Here is a 17126-nt window from a genome sequence, read left to right on the forward strand (position 1 = left end):
CAGTCACATCCAATACATAGCCTTAGGATGAGGGAGGACTGAGAGCCCTCCGGTCTTGTCATCTCTGCCATTTGTCTGCACATAGATTCCCAAAATTACTGTGGAAACCACACATTTCCAAGTAAACCCGTTTTTTTTTTCAAACAGGCCTGACTCTGACTCTGTCTCTCTGTCTGTCTGTCTGTCTGTCTGTCTGCCTGTCTCTCTCTCTCTCTCTGTCTGTCTCTCCCTCCCTTCCTCTCTGTCTCTGTCTCTGTGTCTGTCTCTGTCTCTCTCTCTCTCTCCCTCATACACATACACACACACACACACACACACACGCACACACATGCCCGAGAGCACACTACAAATTCCATCTGAAATGCCAACATTTCAACAACAAGGTGCCTTGTGCCACTCAATGGAAGCCATCTTGTTTCTGCAGCTCATTAGCTCTAAAACCAGCAAGGCCGCCCAGCTCCGGCCCTTTTCTTCACAGTCCGTCAGGCTTGGGAGATGAAGGGAGAATGAGTTGACAGACGTGGAAACCTGCCTGGGTCTGGCAAAAAAAAAAAAAAAAAAAAAAAAAAAAAGTCTCTGTTGGAAACTTGCTTTGTCATTTCCTGAACATTCAGGGTCAGAAGTGGGAGGACACCCCGAGATAAAAGAAGAATCGAGTCACTTGGATGTGGGAGGTAAATAAGAAACACAGAGACTTGAAAAAGTGTGGTGAGTGGGTTCTGAACTCAGGCTCAAGGATAAATGGTCCCCAAAATCTCCTTGCTCAGAACTTGAGTGCTAACTGCCTGAGAAAATTTACGTGGCCCAGATGGGACCACCTTTGGATGAGACAGAAGCTCAGCACCCCCGCCCCCCAACAGAACTCTTCTCTGCAAAGATAGGAAGGCTTGGGGTCTGAGTAATACATTATCTCCATGCCTTTGACCATTTTTTTTTAAATTGGTTCCATTCTCCAGAATGTTTTCAGCCCTTGGAGCAGCACCTGGTGCACGGTGGGTGCTCAGCAAATATTTGCTGAGTGAAAAAGACAGAATGCGGTTTCCATCTGCAGCTCTGTCTGAAGCTCCTGTCACTCAGTTGGCTGCATAAATGAGGCATAGAGTAGAGGTAAGAAACCTAGGGGGAACCTTGATCCCTAAACAGAATTGGAGAGAAAGATACGCCAGGGAAGCCGGGAGTAAGGCAATATGGATATATGGGGCAGAAGGAAAGCTGAGGGCTCCTGGGAGACCCTTAGAAGGTGACCGACAGAAGATGGGTCCAGCCCTTGTTTCAAGCATCTCCTTCAAAGCACTGATGTGTTCTCCCTTCCTTGACTTTAAAGCCGAAGCTTTTATCCCAAGATAAAGGATCTCCATTCCTCTTCCTCTTCCTTTCAACTTTGCAGCAGGTCATCTTTTCTGCGTCCTCCACAGTTCTGCTTGAGGACTAGGAAGGCAGGCAGACTTTGTGGGCAACCCATTTGCTAAGCTCTTCCTCGTCAAGGTCCTGTGATCCCAGCTCTCAAGGACTGGAATGCCACTGCAGCAAGGGTTTTTCTGGGGACCAAAACTGTACATTTGCATAAAGCATGTGGTGTCTGAATAGAGCGAAACCCATTCTGGTCCTTGTGTGGCTTGGTCCCCGGAGGAGGTCACTGGGAGAATTTGGCAAATGCATTTTGTCAATCTCCTTAGCACCAATGGCTCCAAGTTCATGACCAGGAGGCCCTTTGTCTTTCAGAATGTAAGTGAGGTCATAGAGAGCTATCTACCTCAAAATCATCTCCTGGTTTGTCCCCTCTGTCCTTGAAGTCCACTTAGCATTAGCAAAGAGTTTGATTCCTTTAGCTAGAGAAAGACAAGAACATACAAAGACGCTCGCCTCTCCCAAGGTTCAGGCAGTGTGGGTACCTCCGGGATGGAAGGTCCTTCCTTGCCTTTGGTGCTAAAATAATTCTGTGTGTAGATCACAGGTGAGGCTGAGAGCAAGGAACAAAAAAGGGGAACAAGGGAGAATCTGCCAGAAGAACTAGGTTGTAGCTCACTTGGTAGTTCAGTGGCTAGAGTGCTTGCCTATGATGCAGAAAATCTCAGGGTTCTCCAACATAAACTTGATCCGGTGGTACCTGACTGTTGCTACAGAGGTGGAAGCAGGAGGATCTGGAGTTCGAGGACATCCTCTCTTACATAGTGAGTAAAAGGCTAGCCCATGATGCACGAGACTGTGCCTATAGATATGTAAGTGAATAAACAAATAAATATAAACCATTGTCTCACAAGTAAATAAAGATAGGGCTAAAACACTCCTTTGCAAGAGTACCAAGGAGGAGGGCCTGTGACATGACTCAGTATCATCTGCTACAGTATCAGTACCCTGGCTCCGAAGGCACCTTCTGTTGGCACTAGGCAAGGTCTGTTCTTCACATGTGAAGAGAACTCTCATTGGCTAGTAGCTATTCTCTTTCTGGAAGTGTTTCTGGGATTCAGGTATGAACCTTACTGGATTTGGAGGCTCCATTCATTCAGCACAGAGGAACCCAACTCTACACATGCAAAAAAACACAGGGACAAAGAGTAGTGGGCCTCTAAACAAAGCCAAGTGTCCCCAAAGTTCAAGCTCTGTCCACTTCAGTCAGATCTTCTCTCTTGAGGATTTGTTTGAGGTAAGTACAATCTTGACCAGCTATGAACTCTGGGAACTATATTAACAACCAGCCTATTGAGACATGCTCACTGATACAATATTGTTCTAATGTCATGAAGGTAAAGACCTGCTCCACCAAAGCCTGGCATTGTTAACGATATAGTCAAGAGATAAGGTTACATCCCTATTGGCTAGCTATTAAAGTACTGAAAGGTGCTATAAACAGTACTGAAGAGACATGTAACCAATAGTCTTACCTGACTGCGAGCCCTGTGACCTATAACTGACCTGGCAAGACATGCCCACTGGTGTAATAATGGTATGAACATCGTGGGCAGAACCAGCCACTTTCCGAGTGGATTTAAGTCCCATTCTATAAGACGAAATTCATACCGGGGTGCCACTATCAGGCCAAGAATCTGTGTCTAGACAGGTAATAGGCCCTGATAGAGAACACAATGCTATCATTCTACTACATGGACATAATATTAAACCAATTCCTAATGCCATCTATAAACCCTCATTAAAGAAGTTTCTTTTCTTTTCTTTTCTTTCTTTCTTTCTTTTTTTTTTTTTTTTTTTTTTTTGGTAGAAGATGGTGGTTACTTAGAGACTCATAACTAGCCACAGTTCACAGGATAAGAACAATTGGGGTACTCATCCCTAAATTGGACATCAGTATTATGTTTCTCCTCCCAAGGCTCAAGGGTCACCATGAAAGAGGGAACAGGAAGGTTGTAAGAGCGATACAGGCTTCGGATGAATAGGTTGAAATAGTGTTTTCCAGACACAACAAGAACATTTCACACCTGAACTCATAGCATTTGCGACAGCATGTCCAAGATCTGTGCACACCCCAAACAGAAAAAAAAAATCTCTGTGTGGAATGGGGAAGAGTGGGTATAAAAAGCCCATCTCTAGCTATTGTCAATTCATGGCTGTTTGAAGCCATGGTCCCTTTAAGGGTGTGACTGCTGGTAGGTTGATCATGCTCCAGCCATTGACCACACAGATAAGAGTCTATAGATCAAACAAACTGGACTCGATGTGTTATATTTTAAAAAGAAGATTAAAGTCTGGGGCAGGTAGATCTGGGAAGAGTTATGAGGAGGAGTAAGGACAAATATGGTGGAAACATGAAATTCAAAAAGAATTAATAATACTTCTTAAATGAAAATATATGAAAACAAATCTCTCCTTTCCCATGTTGTTCTTGTCAGGAATTTTGTGTTAACAATGAAATAAAAGTAGGTGATATGGAAAATAGAATTTTTGAGCCCAAAGTTTTGTTGTGGATGGTAGTCGATCTGCAGATTTGTTATTAGAGCAGTCTATATTCTCTCTCTCCCTCTCTCTCTCTCTCTCTCTCTCTCTCTCTGTATATATATATATATATATATATATATATATATATATATATATATATACACATATATATAGTATATACTATAGTATATATATTATAGAATACACTACATATTGTTTATGATTAGTCTGATGACACTCTCTTTGCTCTGTCCTGGGCATGGCTCCTAGCTGCAGAGCCCTGTTTTGTAAACCCCTTTATTCCCACAAGTGCACCAGGGCTGGGCTCTCTTACCTTGCGTATCTTTTCCTACTTCTGCTTTGCTGAGGAAAGGCCTTTCCTCTGCAGCCCTGTCTTCTTCTGCCTCTTTCGTTCTGCTCCCAGGACTCCAGATGCCCTCCTTGTCCTGTAGCGTCTGACCATGGGATGAGTGGTGGCCCTCTGGAAGTTCCTCACGCTTTATGTTCTCTCTTTTCCTCTCATGAGAAACCCTAAGCATGGAGAAAAACACAAGCCCACCATGAGGTGGGTTCAAAATGACCCAGTGACCTATAAACGACCCAGCTGGTGTGTGGCCAAGTGAGGAAGAGACTGAACTGAGACCTCTGACTTCACAAAAAGTTGTTCATTATGGACAGAAAAGAAATTGATGATGTCGGCTGATTCTTGACGAAGACATTGCTAGGAGAAGGTAATCCTGAGAGGTAATGTTGGTCGTTACAGCTTTTGAGTTACGTTTCTTACAGCTATGATCAACTACCTGACAAGAAGCAGTCTTAGAAAGGAATGATTTATTCTGGCTTGCAGTTTGAAAGGAAACAGTCCACTGGGGTGGGGAAGCCATGATAGCAGGAATCGGAGGCTGACAGGTCACACTGCACCAGTCCTCAGGAAGCAAAAGGTTAACAGGAAGCTGGGCAGGGCTTTGTAACCTCCAGCCCTACCCCAATGACGTACTTCCTCCAATGAGGTTCCATCTAAAGGCTCTACAACCTTCTCAAACATCCGCCAGCCAGCCCATATCTTCACCTTCTCTATTACTCCCTCCCCAATAATGTTTCGGGCTCCAGCGCCTTGGTGACTTGGCCCAGGTCTCTCTCTCTGTCCAGAATACAGCAGTTTCCTTCCTTCTGCCCATTCTCCTCCTGTCATTCTCCTGGAAGCATCTAGGGTCACTTCCTTTGTACCCTCTGATTCCCACCTCCAGGTGCAGCCCCACCTTTCTCCTGGTTATCACTTGGGAGTAAATTCTCACAACAACCAGCCGTACTTCAATGTTTAGGCAGGTCATCTGTCTACTCAGTTATGAGATTAGAGGTTCCATGACGCCCTGGATTATGCCCACAGGTAGTTCTCTCTCATGCAGTGCTGTGCTGGGCATGAGGTGGGCAGTCTCTATTTCATGGGCAGATGGAAGCACATTGGGTGGGAGGTTAAAGAGAAACAAGCAATAAGTGATTTGAAACGTTTAACTAGAGGGGAGGAGAGTTGAGGTGTACCTGTGGGGGGATGGAGGAGGGAGGGAGGGGAAGAGAGAGAGAGGGAGAGGGGGAGGGAGGGATGAGGGAGAGATGGAGGAGGGAGAGATGGAGAGAGACAGAGACAGGGACAGAAAGATCTACATTATTACTACATTTAGGATTTGGAGTATACTAGGCAAGTTCTCCACCACTGAGCGATCCTTCCTCCCTTTCTAGCCTCCGCCTCCCCTCCACCCCATTTCGACATAGGATCTCATGTAGCTTCAGCTGACCTTATCTTCACTATGTAGCTGAAAATAGCCTTGAACTTCCAATCTTCCTGACCTTGTTTCTCCAGTGCTAGGATTACATATATGTGCCATCATATTTGTGTATGTGGTGCTAGGAACTGAACCCAGGGTTTTGTGTATTTGTGTGTGTGTGCATGTGCTTGTGTGTGTGTGTGTGTGCATTTGGCAAGCATTCTATTAAAGGAGCCACATTCCCAACCTCAACCAGTCTTTTTTAATTTTCCTATTCTTATTTTCATTTTGATACAGGGTATTGCTAACTTACCAAGGCAACTGAACTTGGAATTATCTTTCTTCAGTCTCCCAAGTAGCTGAGATTACAGGCCTGTACCACCAGGCCTGGCTTACATTGTGTGTGTGTGTGTTCTTTCTTTTTTTGATCCGTCCCAAATCCACAGTCATGACCAGAAAATTAAAGAAATGAAGTTCTATCTGAGAAGGTTTCATCTGGGATTGATTAAGGGTGCCTTGGGATTGAGTCAGAGTACTTTAGCTCTGGCTAAAGGTGTCCTGAGATTGAACCAGGCTGTCTTGGGATTGGTTAAGGATGTTCTGGGGTGGGTCAGTCTAGCCTAAAATTAGTAAATAAATTTTTAAGATTGAGTCAGGGTGTTCCATAATTGGGCCAAGGCTCAGAACTTTTCTTTGGTATTATGAGGTTAGTCCATCTGTAGGAATACTAAGTGATAATGTTATCTACTGGTTTTAATTATTTGCTTTCTGCCCAAACCAAAGAAACTAATTCTGAACACATAACAGATTCCTGGTTGGCCTCTCCTCTCCTCATCTGTCTCTAACCTGTCCACACTGATACTGGACAGACAACAAGACAGTTTCCTCCAGCATCCAGACGTAAGAAGCTGTACCATTTGTTTTTTATGGGTTTGACCTTGGTTTCTGGCATTGTGGTTTCCAAAGCCTACATTCCCTTCTGATGTGTCTCTTGTTTCTCTCCAAAGACCCAACTTAAGCAATTTTTGCATATGCAGTGGCAGGAAGCTAGACATTTTTCCCAAAGGAAAACAAAATTGTTGAGCTTAGGAAAGCATCTGCTCTGTGTCCACCCCCTGGATTCCTCAATGTTTCTAGCAAGCCGTGACACTTGAATTGACAAGCCTGAGGCATAGTTTGGCACATGAAGGAAATCTATACTCAATAAATAAGCACTTATGTATTTCTCCAGCGGCCATCTCTGAAAATGCTCCTCACACCTTTCACAGCTTGCCGTTCTTGTGTACAAATCTTCGGTGAGGCTTTGGCAATTTACCTTATTTGGCAAATGTGCAAAATATGTCTGAACCCACAGGATTCAATTAAGCTAGACCTTGTCAAGAGGAATGGAGTCATTCAGGGGCTGCTGGGGAGCTGGGATGCTCTTCCAGAGGACAGCTGCTGACACCTAAAAATTATACTCATAAAGGTATCGATGAAAAATAATAATCTTTAAAAGGCTCCAGAATCCAGTAACTAGCAGGATGTGGTCAGATTTCCTCTCTCTGAAATTAAACATGCTTATTACCATCCCCTCAGTATAATCAGAAAATATCTTCGGCGATCACAATAACTATTTAATAAGTTGATGTGGCTGCTTGCTTGTACATTACACATGCAAAGTAGTGGTATTTCTTCCGCTCCTGCCCCCAATATATGCTCTATTGAAGGGGGACCATGTTGTCCATTGGCTTTTTTTGCAGCAACATTTATTTTATTTATTTATTTTTGGTATCTGTTCTGCTGATACTCCCCCCTCCCCCTCCCCCTCCCCCGTCCCCGTCCCAACCCTGGGTCCCAGGATCTATGCTGGCCGTTAGAGATACAGCGGGATCAAGTCAGTAAAGAAATCAGGAAGGTGACTGTCGCCTATGGAAGGTGCCAGAAAGAAATACAGGAGAAGCTGAGGGAGTAGCAGAAACTAGACGGTTGCAAAAGGTCCTTTGGCAACAGAATTTAGAGCAGAAACCCTGGGGCTTGTGGCAGCCACCCAGATGGAAACCGAGCTTCACAAAGTGTGCACAGGAGAAACGAAGTCTTTGAAGCAGAGCTGAAGAGTCTCTGAGGAACAGAGAGAAGCCACTGTGGTCAGAGTGGCTGAGACGAGGAAGCGGCATGTGATGAAGCTAAAGAAAAGCCCGAGCAGGGCACAAGACCTCACGGGTAATAACAATGATGTTAGATCTTAGTCTGACAGCGATGAAAACCAAGGGAAAACGCCATGGTGGAATTTGCATGTTATGAAAGTTAATCTGGCTGACCTTTGAGGAACAGATTGAAGAGGAAAAGGATGCGACGGGAGGGAAGGAGGAGTCGGTGTGTGTGTGCGTGTGCGTGTGCGTGCGCGCGCGCGTGTGTGTGTGTGTGTGTGTGTGTGTGATAGAGCGCACAGGACCGGTGTCACAGGAGGCAGAGAAGGGAGGATGGATGAAGGTTCCGGAGGCAGGGCTGATGTGACTCACTGGTGCATTGGATTGAGGGGATTGAATGAGGCGAGTGGATTTCTTTACATATGTATAGATTCCTGTGCATGTTCTGGTGCACAGCTCTCTATGTATGCACGTACATACGGAAGCCAGAAGCCTATGCCATCCTCAGGAACTCCACCCACTTCCTTTGAGACACGGTCTCTCATTGGCTGGGTATTTGCCAGTTAAACTAGACTGACTACTGAGTTCTAGGGATCCTCCCATTTTGAACTCCCCAATGTTGGGATTGCAGGCAAATGCAGCTACTCTCAGTACTGGAGGTGCGTGGTGGGTGGAGAGGGGCCCTGCTCTGGGGACCAAACTCAGGTTTTCATGTTCCCAAGGCAAGCATTTGACCCACCGAGCCACCTCCCCAGCCCCATTGCTAGTGCTTGGAACGAGTAGTGAGGGCTGTTGACGTTGCCAATGGAGAAAGGGTTTTCATAGGAAGACACAGGAACTCGGAAGTTGGGGAAACCTGTTGCTCATGCTATGAAGAAGCGAAACCTTTATGGCAACACACCATTCGAATGTCAAGTCTTGTCATTCATCGCTGCAACTCTCAAAACCGTGCTAGAAATATTCGAAGAACAGGTCACAGAGCTTGAGACACCCAGTCTGGGTCGGAGGCGAATCAAAGATCGACGATACATTTAGCAAATGCTGTAACCGGTGGAAGTGTGCAATCGCAGGTTTCTCTTTCTCGCGGCTCGCCTGGTCAGATCCTGTTATTGCTTTTGAACTAAGTGGACTCGAGGGCATGCAGGTACAGGGAGAGGGACAGCTGTGCTGAAAGGCATGGCCAGAGCGTCTGGAGAGAACAAGGGTGATTCAGGAGAGAAGAAAATGAGCCAGCAAGATGGCTCAGTGTGTAAAGGGGCTTGCTGCAAAGTCTGAGGCCCTGAACTTGATCCCTGGGAGCCACAGGATGGGAGGAGAGAACGTTCTGTCTGTCTGTCTGTCTGTCTGTCTGTCTGTCTGTCTGTCTGTCTCCACCAAATAATAAGTAATAAATAAAAGGCAGAGGGTGCTTGATACTCATACATGGCACAATTCACTTACTTAAGCCTTGCTCTCGGTGTTTCAGGACACGTAGCTCAGGGTTTTAAAATAACCTACTCTTTAAAGTGAAATTTTCCGTTATAAACCAAGTATTCCACAAAAAGGTGAAAGCCCCAAAGCCATCTGTGGCATAATTCAGCAGAGCTGCCTTCCTATTAAATTTCCCCGGCCTGTTTGCTCTTCTTCCAGCCTGCCCACTTCCGAGGACACACTGTCCTGTGCTCGGCTTTGCTTATCTCTGCTTCTGTTTGCTCTACTGACGGGGGGGGGGGGGTTCACTTTTAGGAAGCATAATATTTGGATGGTTGGTTAGCAGTCAACGGAGCAGAATGCATAATTTTGAGGCGCACAGAGGGTAAGGCACCTGACCTGGAAGAATGGATTGTTGCAGAGGTTTCTGGTTTACACATCTAATACCTTGGTACGGTGTAGGACTCAGCTCTCTGTGATGGGTATAATGCACTTAAGCTTTAAAGTGAGAGAGAAGCCTGTGTCCAGTGCTTAGCTCCCCTGTTCTTTGCTTGGTAACTTTAGGCTTGTGACTTCATGTCTTTGAACCCTGTGTTGTCATCAACGAAGTGTGGATAATTATAGATATGTAAATTGCAGAGACCTCGGGAAGGGTAATTGCTATAACTCATGTAAAGCGCTTAGCACACTTCTTAATTCATGCTGGGAAGCACCAAGCCTATTCTGTCCATCAAATTATAATAATTGAGCTTGTAGACATGGCTGCCAGTTTGATGGGAAATACATTCTGAGTTTGGAACCCTGGAAAGGCTATTGGTAGTCCCAACGTCACAAGTGTGGGGGAGTGTTGAAGTGGTGGGGAAGTCTCTCTACCATGGTCAGCGATGGCTGGAAACTGGAAACTCCTGGCACCTTGCATTCATTCAGCTTTTGAATTCAATTTAAAAAAATCAAAGTTAAACAATTAAGGGTGGATGGGCATGGAGAGTTGGGTAGATCACAGGCATGAATGGAAGCATGCTTGCAATACCAGCACCCAGGAGAGTCAGGAGGGTGAGGCAGGAGTATCCTGAGTTTGAGGCTCATCATGGGCTCCTTGGAGAGCAGCTACCATGGGGATGGGGGAGAGAAATGACTTAGTTGGCAAAGTGCTTGCTTTGCAAGCCTGAGAGAACTTGGGGTTGACTCTTGAAGTTCACTGGTCACCCACCCTACCCTACTCCGAGAGTTCCGGGCTAGTGTTTTATAAATCAAAATGGTTGGTACCTGAAAAATGATGCTAGGGGTTGTGCTATGGCTCCCAAAGGAACATAAACACATGTGGATGCAATCAGCATGCACACACATACAAATAAAAACTTCAATGGCCCAATGGACCCTTTCCCATACAGTGTAGACTGTTAGAACCAGGACAGAGCCAAACACCCATCTCAGGGGGTCCCTGAAGTTCACTGGTCAGGCACCCTACCTTACCCTACTTGGCAAGTTTCAGGCTATGCTCAGCCATCTTTTCCCCACCTTTCTCCTCCCTCCCCAGCTCCATGCCTGGCTCGACAATTTGGTTTCAGTCTTAGACACTTCACTAGCCCATAATCTTATTCCTTTGTCATTTCCTTGGTTTCTGAGCTTTTCTTTTTTTTTTTTTTTTAATTTTAGCCTTAGATGGCCTTTCTGTCACCTGGGGATGGTAATGTTGTTTTCCATCAGAAGGATCTTATGAAGATAAAGTAACCAACTTGAACAGATTTGCCAGGAGGGACAGAGACTAACCACTCTTACCACCAGGAAAGCTTACTAAGTGATGGGCATCAAAGCGAACCTATTAACAGATTTACCATGAGTTTGTGGAGAAGTGGGAGAAGGATATATCCTCTTGGAGGAGGTGACTCACTGTGGCTGGGCTGAATAGTCTTAGGCAACACAGAGGGAGGTACTGCTGACAAGTTTGGAAGTAGTTTCTGAAAGATTTCTTAATGGCTCAGTGGGGATAAGACAGTGGGGAATTAAGGATGCTTAGTGGGGCTGTTGAGATGGTACAGTTGCCATGAGGCATGAGGGTCTGAATTTGGGTCATCCCCGTAATCCTACAGATGGAGACAAATGATCCCCAAAGCTCACTGGTCAACCCACCTTTCAGTGTTCAATGAGAAACTCTGTCTTATTAAATAAGGTGGAAAAGTAAGATACAAGAATATCTTCTGACACTGACTTCTGTAATGGCTATTCCTGGTTGGCAACTTGATTATATCTGAAATGAACTACAATTCAGAATTGGAGGGCTCACCTGTGATCCAAGATCTTGAGGCTGAAAGACACAAGTTTTTGACCTAGATCTTGGTGTGGATATCTTGAGGCATAGTGCCCATGAAAAGCTTAGGCCCAGGCAAGGTAGTACACAGCTTTAATCCCAGGAGACTAAAGCAAGGAGATCTCTGAGTTCAAGATCAGTCTGGGACAAAGCAAGTCCTAGATTCAGGTGTGGTGATACACACCTTTAATCTGAACCACACCTTCTGATGGAGAATTACACAAGGACGTTGGAAGAAGGAAGACTCTTCTTCACCTGCTTGCACTTACTTGCCAGCACATCTGTTGGAACCCACTTCTATAGAAGTCTATCTGAAACAACCAGCCTCATGGGACTGAGTACTAGATTCTTGGACTTCCCATGCATAGTTGCCCATTGTTGGGTTGGTTAGACTACAGACTAAGTCATCACAACAAATTCTCTTAATATATAGACAATCCATAAGTTCTGTGATCTAGAGAACCCTGATTAATACAGTTTCTGACCTCCACATGCACACATACAGCATCTCTCTGCATGCTGACACAGAAATGAAGTTGTACACATGTATACACCACACCACACACCGATGCAGTTCACTCATGCACATACCAAATACATAGCTTCTCTTAAGTTTCACAGTTGTGGCTAAATACACGGAGCTGCTATTTGCTGAGGCCTGTTGGGTCATTCTAACTCATGGTCTAAACTCCAGATATTTCTCTCTAGTCAAGAATTCTGCAAACACAGGTTCAAACTGCTGTATATTGAAAGGCTTCAGAGGGAAGAATGTATAGGTCCTGCACATGGGTAGACTTACTTTCTGTTCCTTCATCACATATACAACAAAGCATAACAATAATTTCCAGTGTATCAGGGTGACTGGGTGTGCAGAGGTGACATGCAAATGCTACACCAAGTGCCCCTGTTTTTAAATTGATTGCCTTGATGACTTACAATATGTTTTGTTCATATCAACTCCCATATTCCCTCTCCAACTCAATACAGATGTCCTACCTCACTCATTTCCCAACTTCCTGACTGTTCTTCACAGACTTCTTGAGTCCAATCCTTACTGTCCATGTGAGCATGAGTGTACTGGCTGGTTTTGTGTCAACTTGACAAAGGCTAGAGGTATCACAAAGAAAGGATCCTCAGTTGAGGAAATGCCTCCATGAGACCCAGCTGTAAGGTCTTAACTAGTGACCAAGCGGGGAGGGCCCAGCCCATTGTGTGTGGTGCCGTCCCTGGGCTGGTGGACCTGGGTTCTATAAGAAAGCAGGCTGAGTAAGCCAGGGGAAGCAAGCCAGTGAGTAATATCCCTCTTTGGTCTCAGCATCAGCTCCTGCTTCCTGACCTACTTGAGGTCCAGTCCTGACTTTCTTTGGTGATGAACATCAATGTGGAAGTATAAACTGAATAAACCCTTTCCTCCCCAACTTGCTTCTTGGTCATGATGTTTTTGCAGGAATAGAAACCCTAAGATAATGGGTGTTGGTCCACCCACTGAAGCATGGCAACCCAACAAAGACTAGTTCACTGAAGAAAACTGACTCTCCCTCTCTTAGCAGTCTTCAACTGTCAAAGCTTCTCAGCTAGAACTGGGACTTCATGAGTCTCCCTCCTGTCTATGGACATTGGTGGGTTTGATCTTATACAGATCTTGTGCCGGTAGCCATGGCTGCTATGTATGGGCTGATGTGTCTAAAAAACATGGCTTCTCAGAAGTTCTTCCTAATCTCTGACTCCGACCACCTTTCTGTTTACTCCTGTGCAACATTCCTTGAGCTACATGTGGAGGGGGCCCACTATAGATAACTTATTCACACAGACTGACCATTTCACAGTCACTCATCCTCGGCCCTCTGACCAGCTGTTTGACTTCTGTATTGATTGTCATACTCCGTGAAAATGAAATGCTTACATCATATTCTTGGGTCTTGAGCATCTATGCATGAGCCAGGCTCCCAGGACCACTGCTCATACATAGACGAACACTGACTTGTCTCTAGCATCCAGCCTAGTTGGGCCAATCAGCTGCTCCAGTGGGTTCTCAAAAGATGCTAAAAGAAAGGGTAACAATGCTAGTGTTTATAACTTAACCCGAGAAGTGGGCTTAGGGTCCTTGGGACCTTAATTGAAGGTTATATTTCCTCTTTGTATACCTTCTTCTGAGTTACTTGCTCATTCCCTGAGTTCAGCAGGCCTTGGGCCCTGGGTTGCTAATAATTACCTAGTCAATTAGTTTCTTGCAGTATTCTCTTTTTTCCCCACGTTCCTCTTTTTGTCATAGCTCTGCCTGTCTTTGAACCCATGATCTCATCTACCTCAGTTTCCAGCGTACTGGGATTATAAGTGGATTATAGAGGTGTTCCATTGCACCTGGCATGAAATGTCCTATTTTGAATAAATGAAAAGTGGTGAAATGTCCAAAGACATTGAAAAAATGAGGATGGTAAAGTAGAAAGTGAATAAAGAGTCAAGTTTAAAGTTTAAAGAGACTTAGAACAAGTCTCAAGATGATATTTTGAGTCCACAGGAAGATGTTCCAGAAATAATCTGCTATGGAGAGAGGAAATGGTTTTCAATAACTCTATAGAGTATTTAAAAATATGTGTAAGGAGTCCAGCTAGATCCTACAGGATCAAGGTTACTGTATAGAGCAAGCAGAGAAAATGACTGATGAAAATTTCTGGTAGAGAGGAAGAGGAAATGAAAAATATTAGCAAGGGAGGAGGGAGGACACAGGAGAAAAGAGGGGGAGAAGCAGAGAGGGACTCTGAGAGGGTACAGCCAGTCACAGAAGACTGACTATGAGCTTTCTCCCTCTATCACTCTTAAGCTAACTTGGAACAGAGACTGATGATACATTAAACACTCAAGAACCCCCAAGATGGTGTGAGGAGGAGTCAATCTTCCCTAGCATCCCCATTATATCCACCATGGCCAAGACAAGTTCGTCCGTCTGTCTCTGTTAGATGTCACCAATGTGCTGGGGACAACAGGCTTGGGACCAGGGTAAAGAAGCAAGAGATCACAAAGAGCAAGCAAGGAGTGATGTGAAGACCACAGGGACCTTGGTCTTCAGCAGCAGATGACAGCATTGCTATTCCACAAAGAACGACAGGACCAGCTAAACTCTAGCAAACACTAGTCAGATGCTTCGGGACAATAGGAATCTCTAGCCAAGGACACCAGAAGCTTCAGAGACCTTTACAACAGGACATTTCTACTTTCTTCTTCAAGTGTTGGAGTGTGGGCTTACAGGCTTTTGTCAATGACTGGTTGCACCTACTCAGAGTGTTCTTCCTCCTTCTTCTGCTTAGCAATGCTTTCTAGTTCCTTTCCCTATCCTCTAGAAACTTCCTTTAGTTGTTTTTTTTTTTTTTTTTTTTTTTTTTTTTTTTTTTTTTTTTTTTTTTCCCTCTGCCTGTGTTTAGAAAAGAGGAAATGGGCAAAGTGACTTCTGAGAAGAAAAGTTTCATTTTTTGAATTTAGCCTTTTTTCTCAATGAGTTTTGAGTTTATGTACTAGTCACTTGTTAATAACAGGGGCATCATAATCGAGTGCCCATTGACAATTTCCAATCTTCTCCACCATTAGACTAGACGGGGGCTCCGGAGATAGAGAGTAATGACTTTCTTTAAAAAAGAATGAGTCAGGTGTAATGACACATACCTTTAATCTCAGTGTTTATGAGGCAGAGGCAGGAGAATCTCTGTCAGTTCTAGGCCTGCCTTTTCTACATCTCGAGTTTTAGGCTACATGAAATTACATAAAGAAATCTTGTCTAAAACACAATTAAAATGAATTTCATCTTCTTAGGAAAAATGTGTGAATGCTTTGCATAAATTTTGATTTCATTTTTTGGATTCTCTCACAAAACTGATCCATTCTTGGACCTTCATTTTGAGCCATGGAGTCAATATAACAGGTGGCACAGGTAGCTTTTGTCAAACATAATCACTACATCTATTTACTAAGTCATTTTCAAGAAATGGCATGAAAGGAAATTAACACAAAGAGACAAATGCCTATCCACAAAACAAAAGCATCCTTTCCATATGTCATCTTTGTGTTAAAAATACTGGTTGGCTGACTGATCAAACCTTCTGCCTCAGAAAGTCTGTGGTACCCATCCTTTGCTTGCTCCTGTCTACACAAAGCAAAAAAAAAAAAAAAAAAAAAAAAAAAAAAAAAAAAAAAAAAAAAAAAAAGAAAAGAAAAAGAAAAAGAGATGAGCGATTACCTGATGTTGTCATGTGGCATGAAGCTTTGGCTCATTTGGGTCTTCCAATTATTGAAATGGGACATTCTCAAGATGGTGTCCAGACTCAACAGTGTTGGCAGGGGGGTTGCGATTTCTTTCCTTCTTAGCCGTTGCCTTTATATAAAACCCCAGGATTTGTGGAGATTGCTCTCCATCCTTTCCCTGGCATCCTAGATCCTGACTCTGAGGCTTGGGACTCCTTTGGAATGTTAACATTGTGATGCTATGGAAAGGAGGTTGGCATTGTCATCCCCAGGATTCCGAAGAACCAGCACCAGAGAACAGATGCCAGCTCTGTGCAACCTCTTTACCCTTCCGTCCAAGTGTTATATAGCCCATGACATTTGAGTGCCGTGTTTGCCTTGACTGAAGAATGGGTGTGCCCCAAACTCACAGTTCTACTTTCTTTTTCACTCTTCTGGTTCGGAAGCATCTGAAGTTTTAAAGATTGCCTTCTTTAGCTTAGAACTCTGCCCACATCTAAGAGGAGGGGAGGTCCCAGTGTCGGCATAGCAACTATTAGAGTTAATGTGTGCAACTCTGGTTGTGAAACCACTACTTAACTTTCACTGTGCTACCAAGGATGACCACATGAATCAAATCAAATGTGCTTTGCTTATAATTTTCATCATGGTTTCCTTTCTTACCATCAAGAGTTGTGTCCCCTCCCCTCTTCTCTCAACACTTTCTCTTTTAAAGGGCCATGCCTCTTTCTTATTCATCTTCTTTCCACTGTCTCTTCTCTCTCTCTGGAAGTCAGTTCCTATCTTGCTACATATGATGAGCAGAGATTATAATGTTTGTGGCTTTAAAATTTTTTATTGAAACATCCTTGATAGCCTGGAATGTGCTCAGTCTTTGAAACTATTTCCTGGAGGACTGGAAAGAATGTAGATTATCAGAAGAGTAGACAGAAGGGTCTACAGATGCGAGCACCATCAGCTGCCTGTTGTTTTTTGATAATTTAACAGTTTTCCTTAGTTTGATATTAACATCATGCTTGAAAACATTTGTGTTTTTATAATTCTGTTGCCTTTTGATCTCAACACATGGCTGTTTAGTTGACAGAAACACGGAGACACCAAGTCAAAGGTCGGCCTGACTCTGTTTCAAGCCCATGTTTTAAGTATGCTCTTGATGTTTCTTGGCTTACATTTGTTAGTTTTCTGATATACCATGCGATAGCTTCCCATCTCACTAAATTATGTTATAGTCTGAAACTCATTTAACCTGAACTTCTATGATTGAAGGGTCTTAATTTTAATTAGTATTTAAAAATATAATTTATGTTTCTTTGTTCTAATTTCTTTTGGGGGGTTGATGTTTTGTGTTTCTATTGTTTTTGTTGTTGTTGTTGTGCTTTGATATAATTCTTT

General features: G+C 44.0%; 1 protein-coding gene across 1 annotated transcript in view; it reads right to left on the reverse strand.

The window, feature by feature from the left end:
* The window catches only part of LOC308426752 (uncharacterized protein), a gene marked incomplete at both ends in the record, with an annotated part of 33622 nt that extends 17828 nt beyond the window's left edge, over positions 1-15794 (reverse strand). The window contains 2 exons of the mRNA XM_080924663.1: positions 4226-4422; positions 15730-15794. Coding sequence (XP_080780789.1) covers positions 4226-4422; positions 15730-15794 — 262 coding nt within the window. The remainder of the gene's footprint in view (positions 1-4225; positions 4423-15729) is intronic.
* Positions 15795-17126: the final 1332 nt, after the last annotated feature.

Source organism: Micromys minutus, assembly GCF_963924665.1.
Source record: "Micromys minutus genome assembly, chromosome: 10".
Taxonomy (NCBI): domain Eukaryota; kingdom Metazoa; phylum Chordata; class Mammalia; order Rodentia; family Muridae; genus Micromys; species Micromys minutus.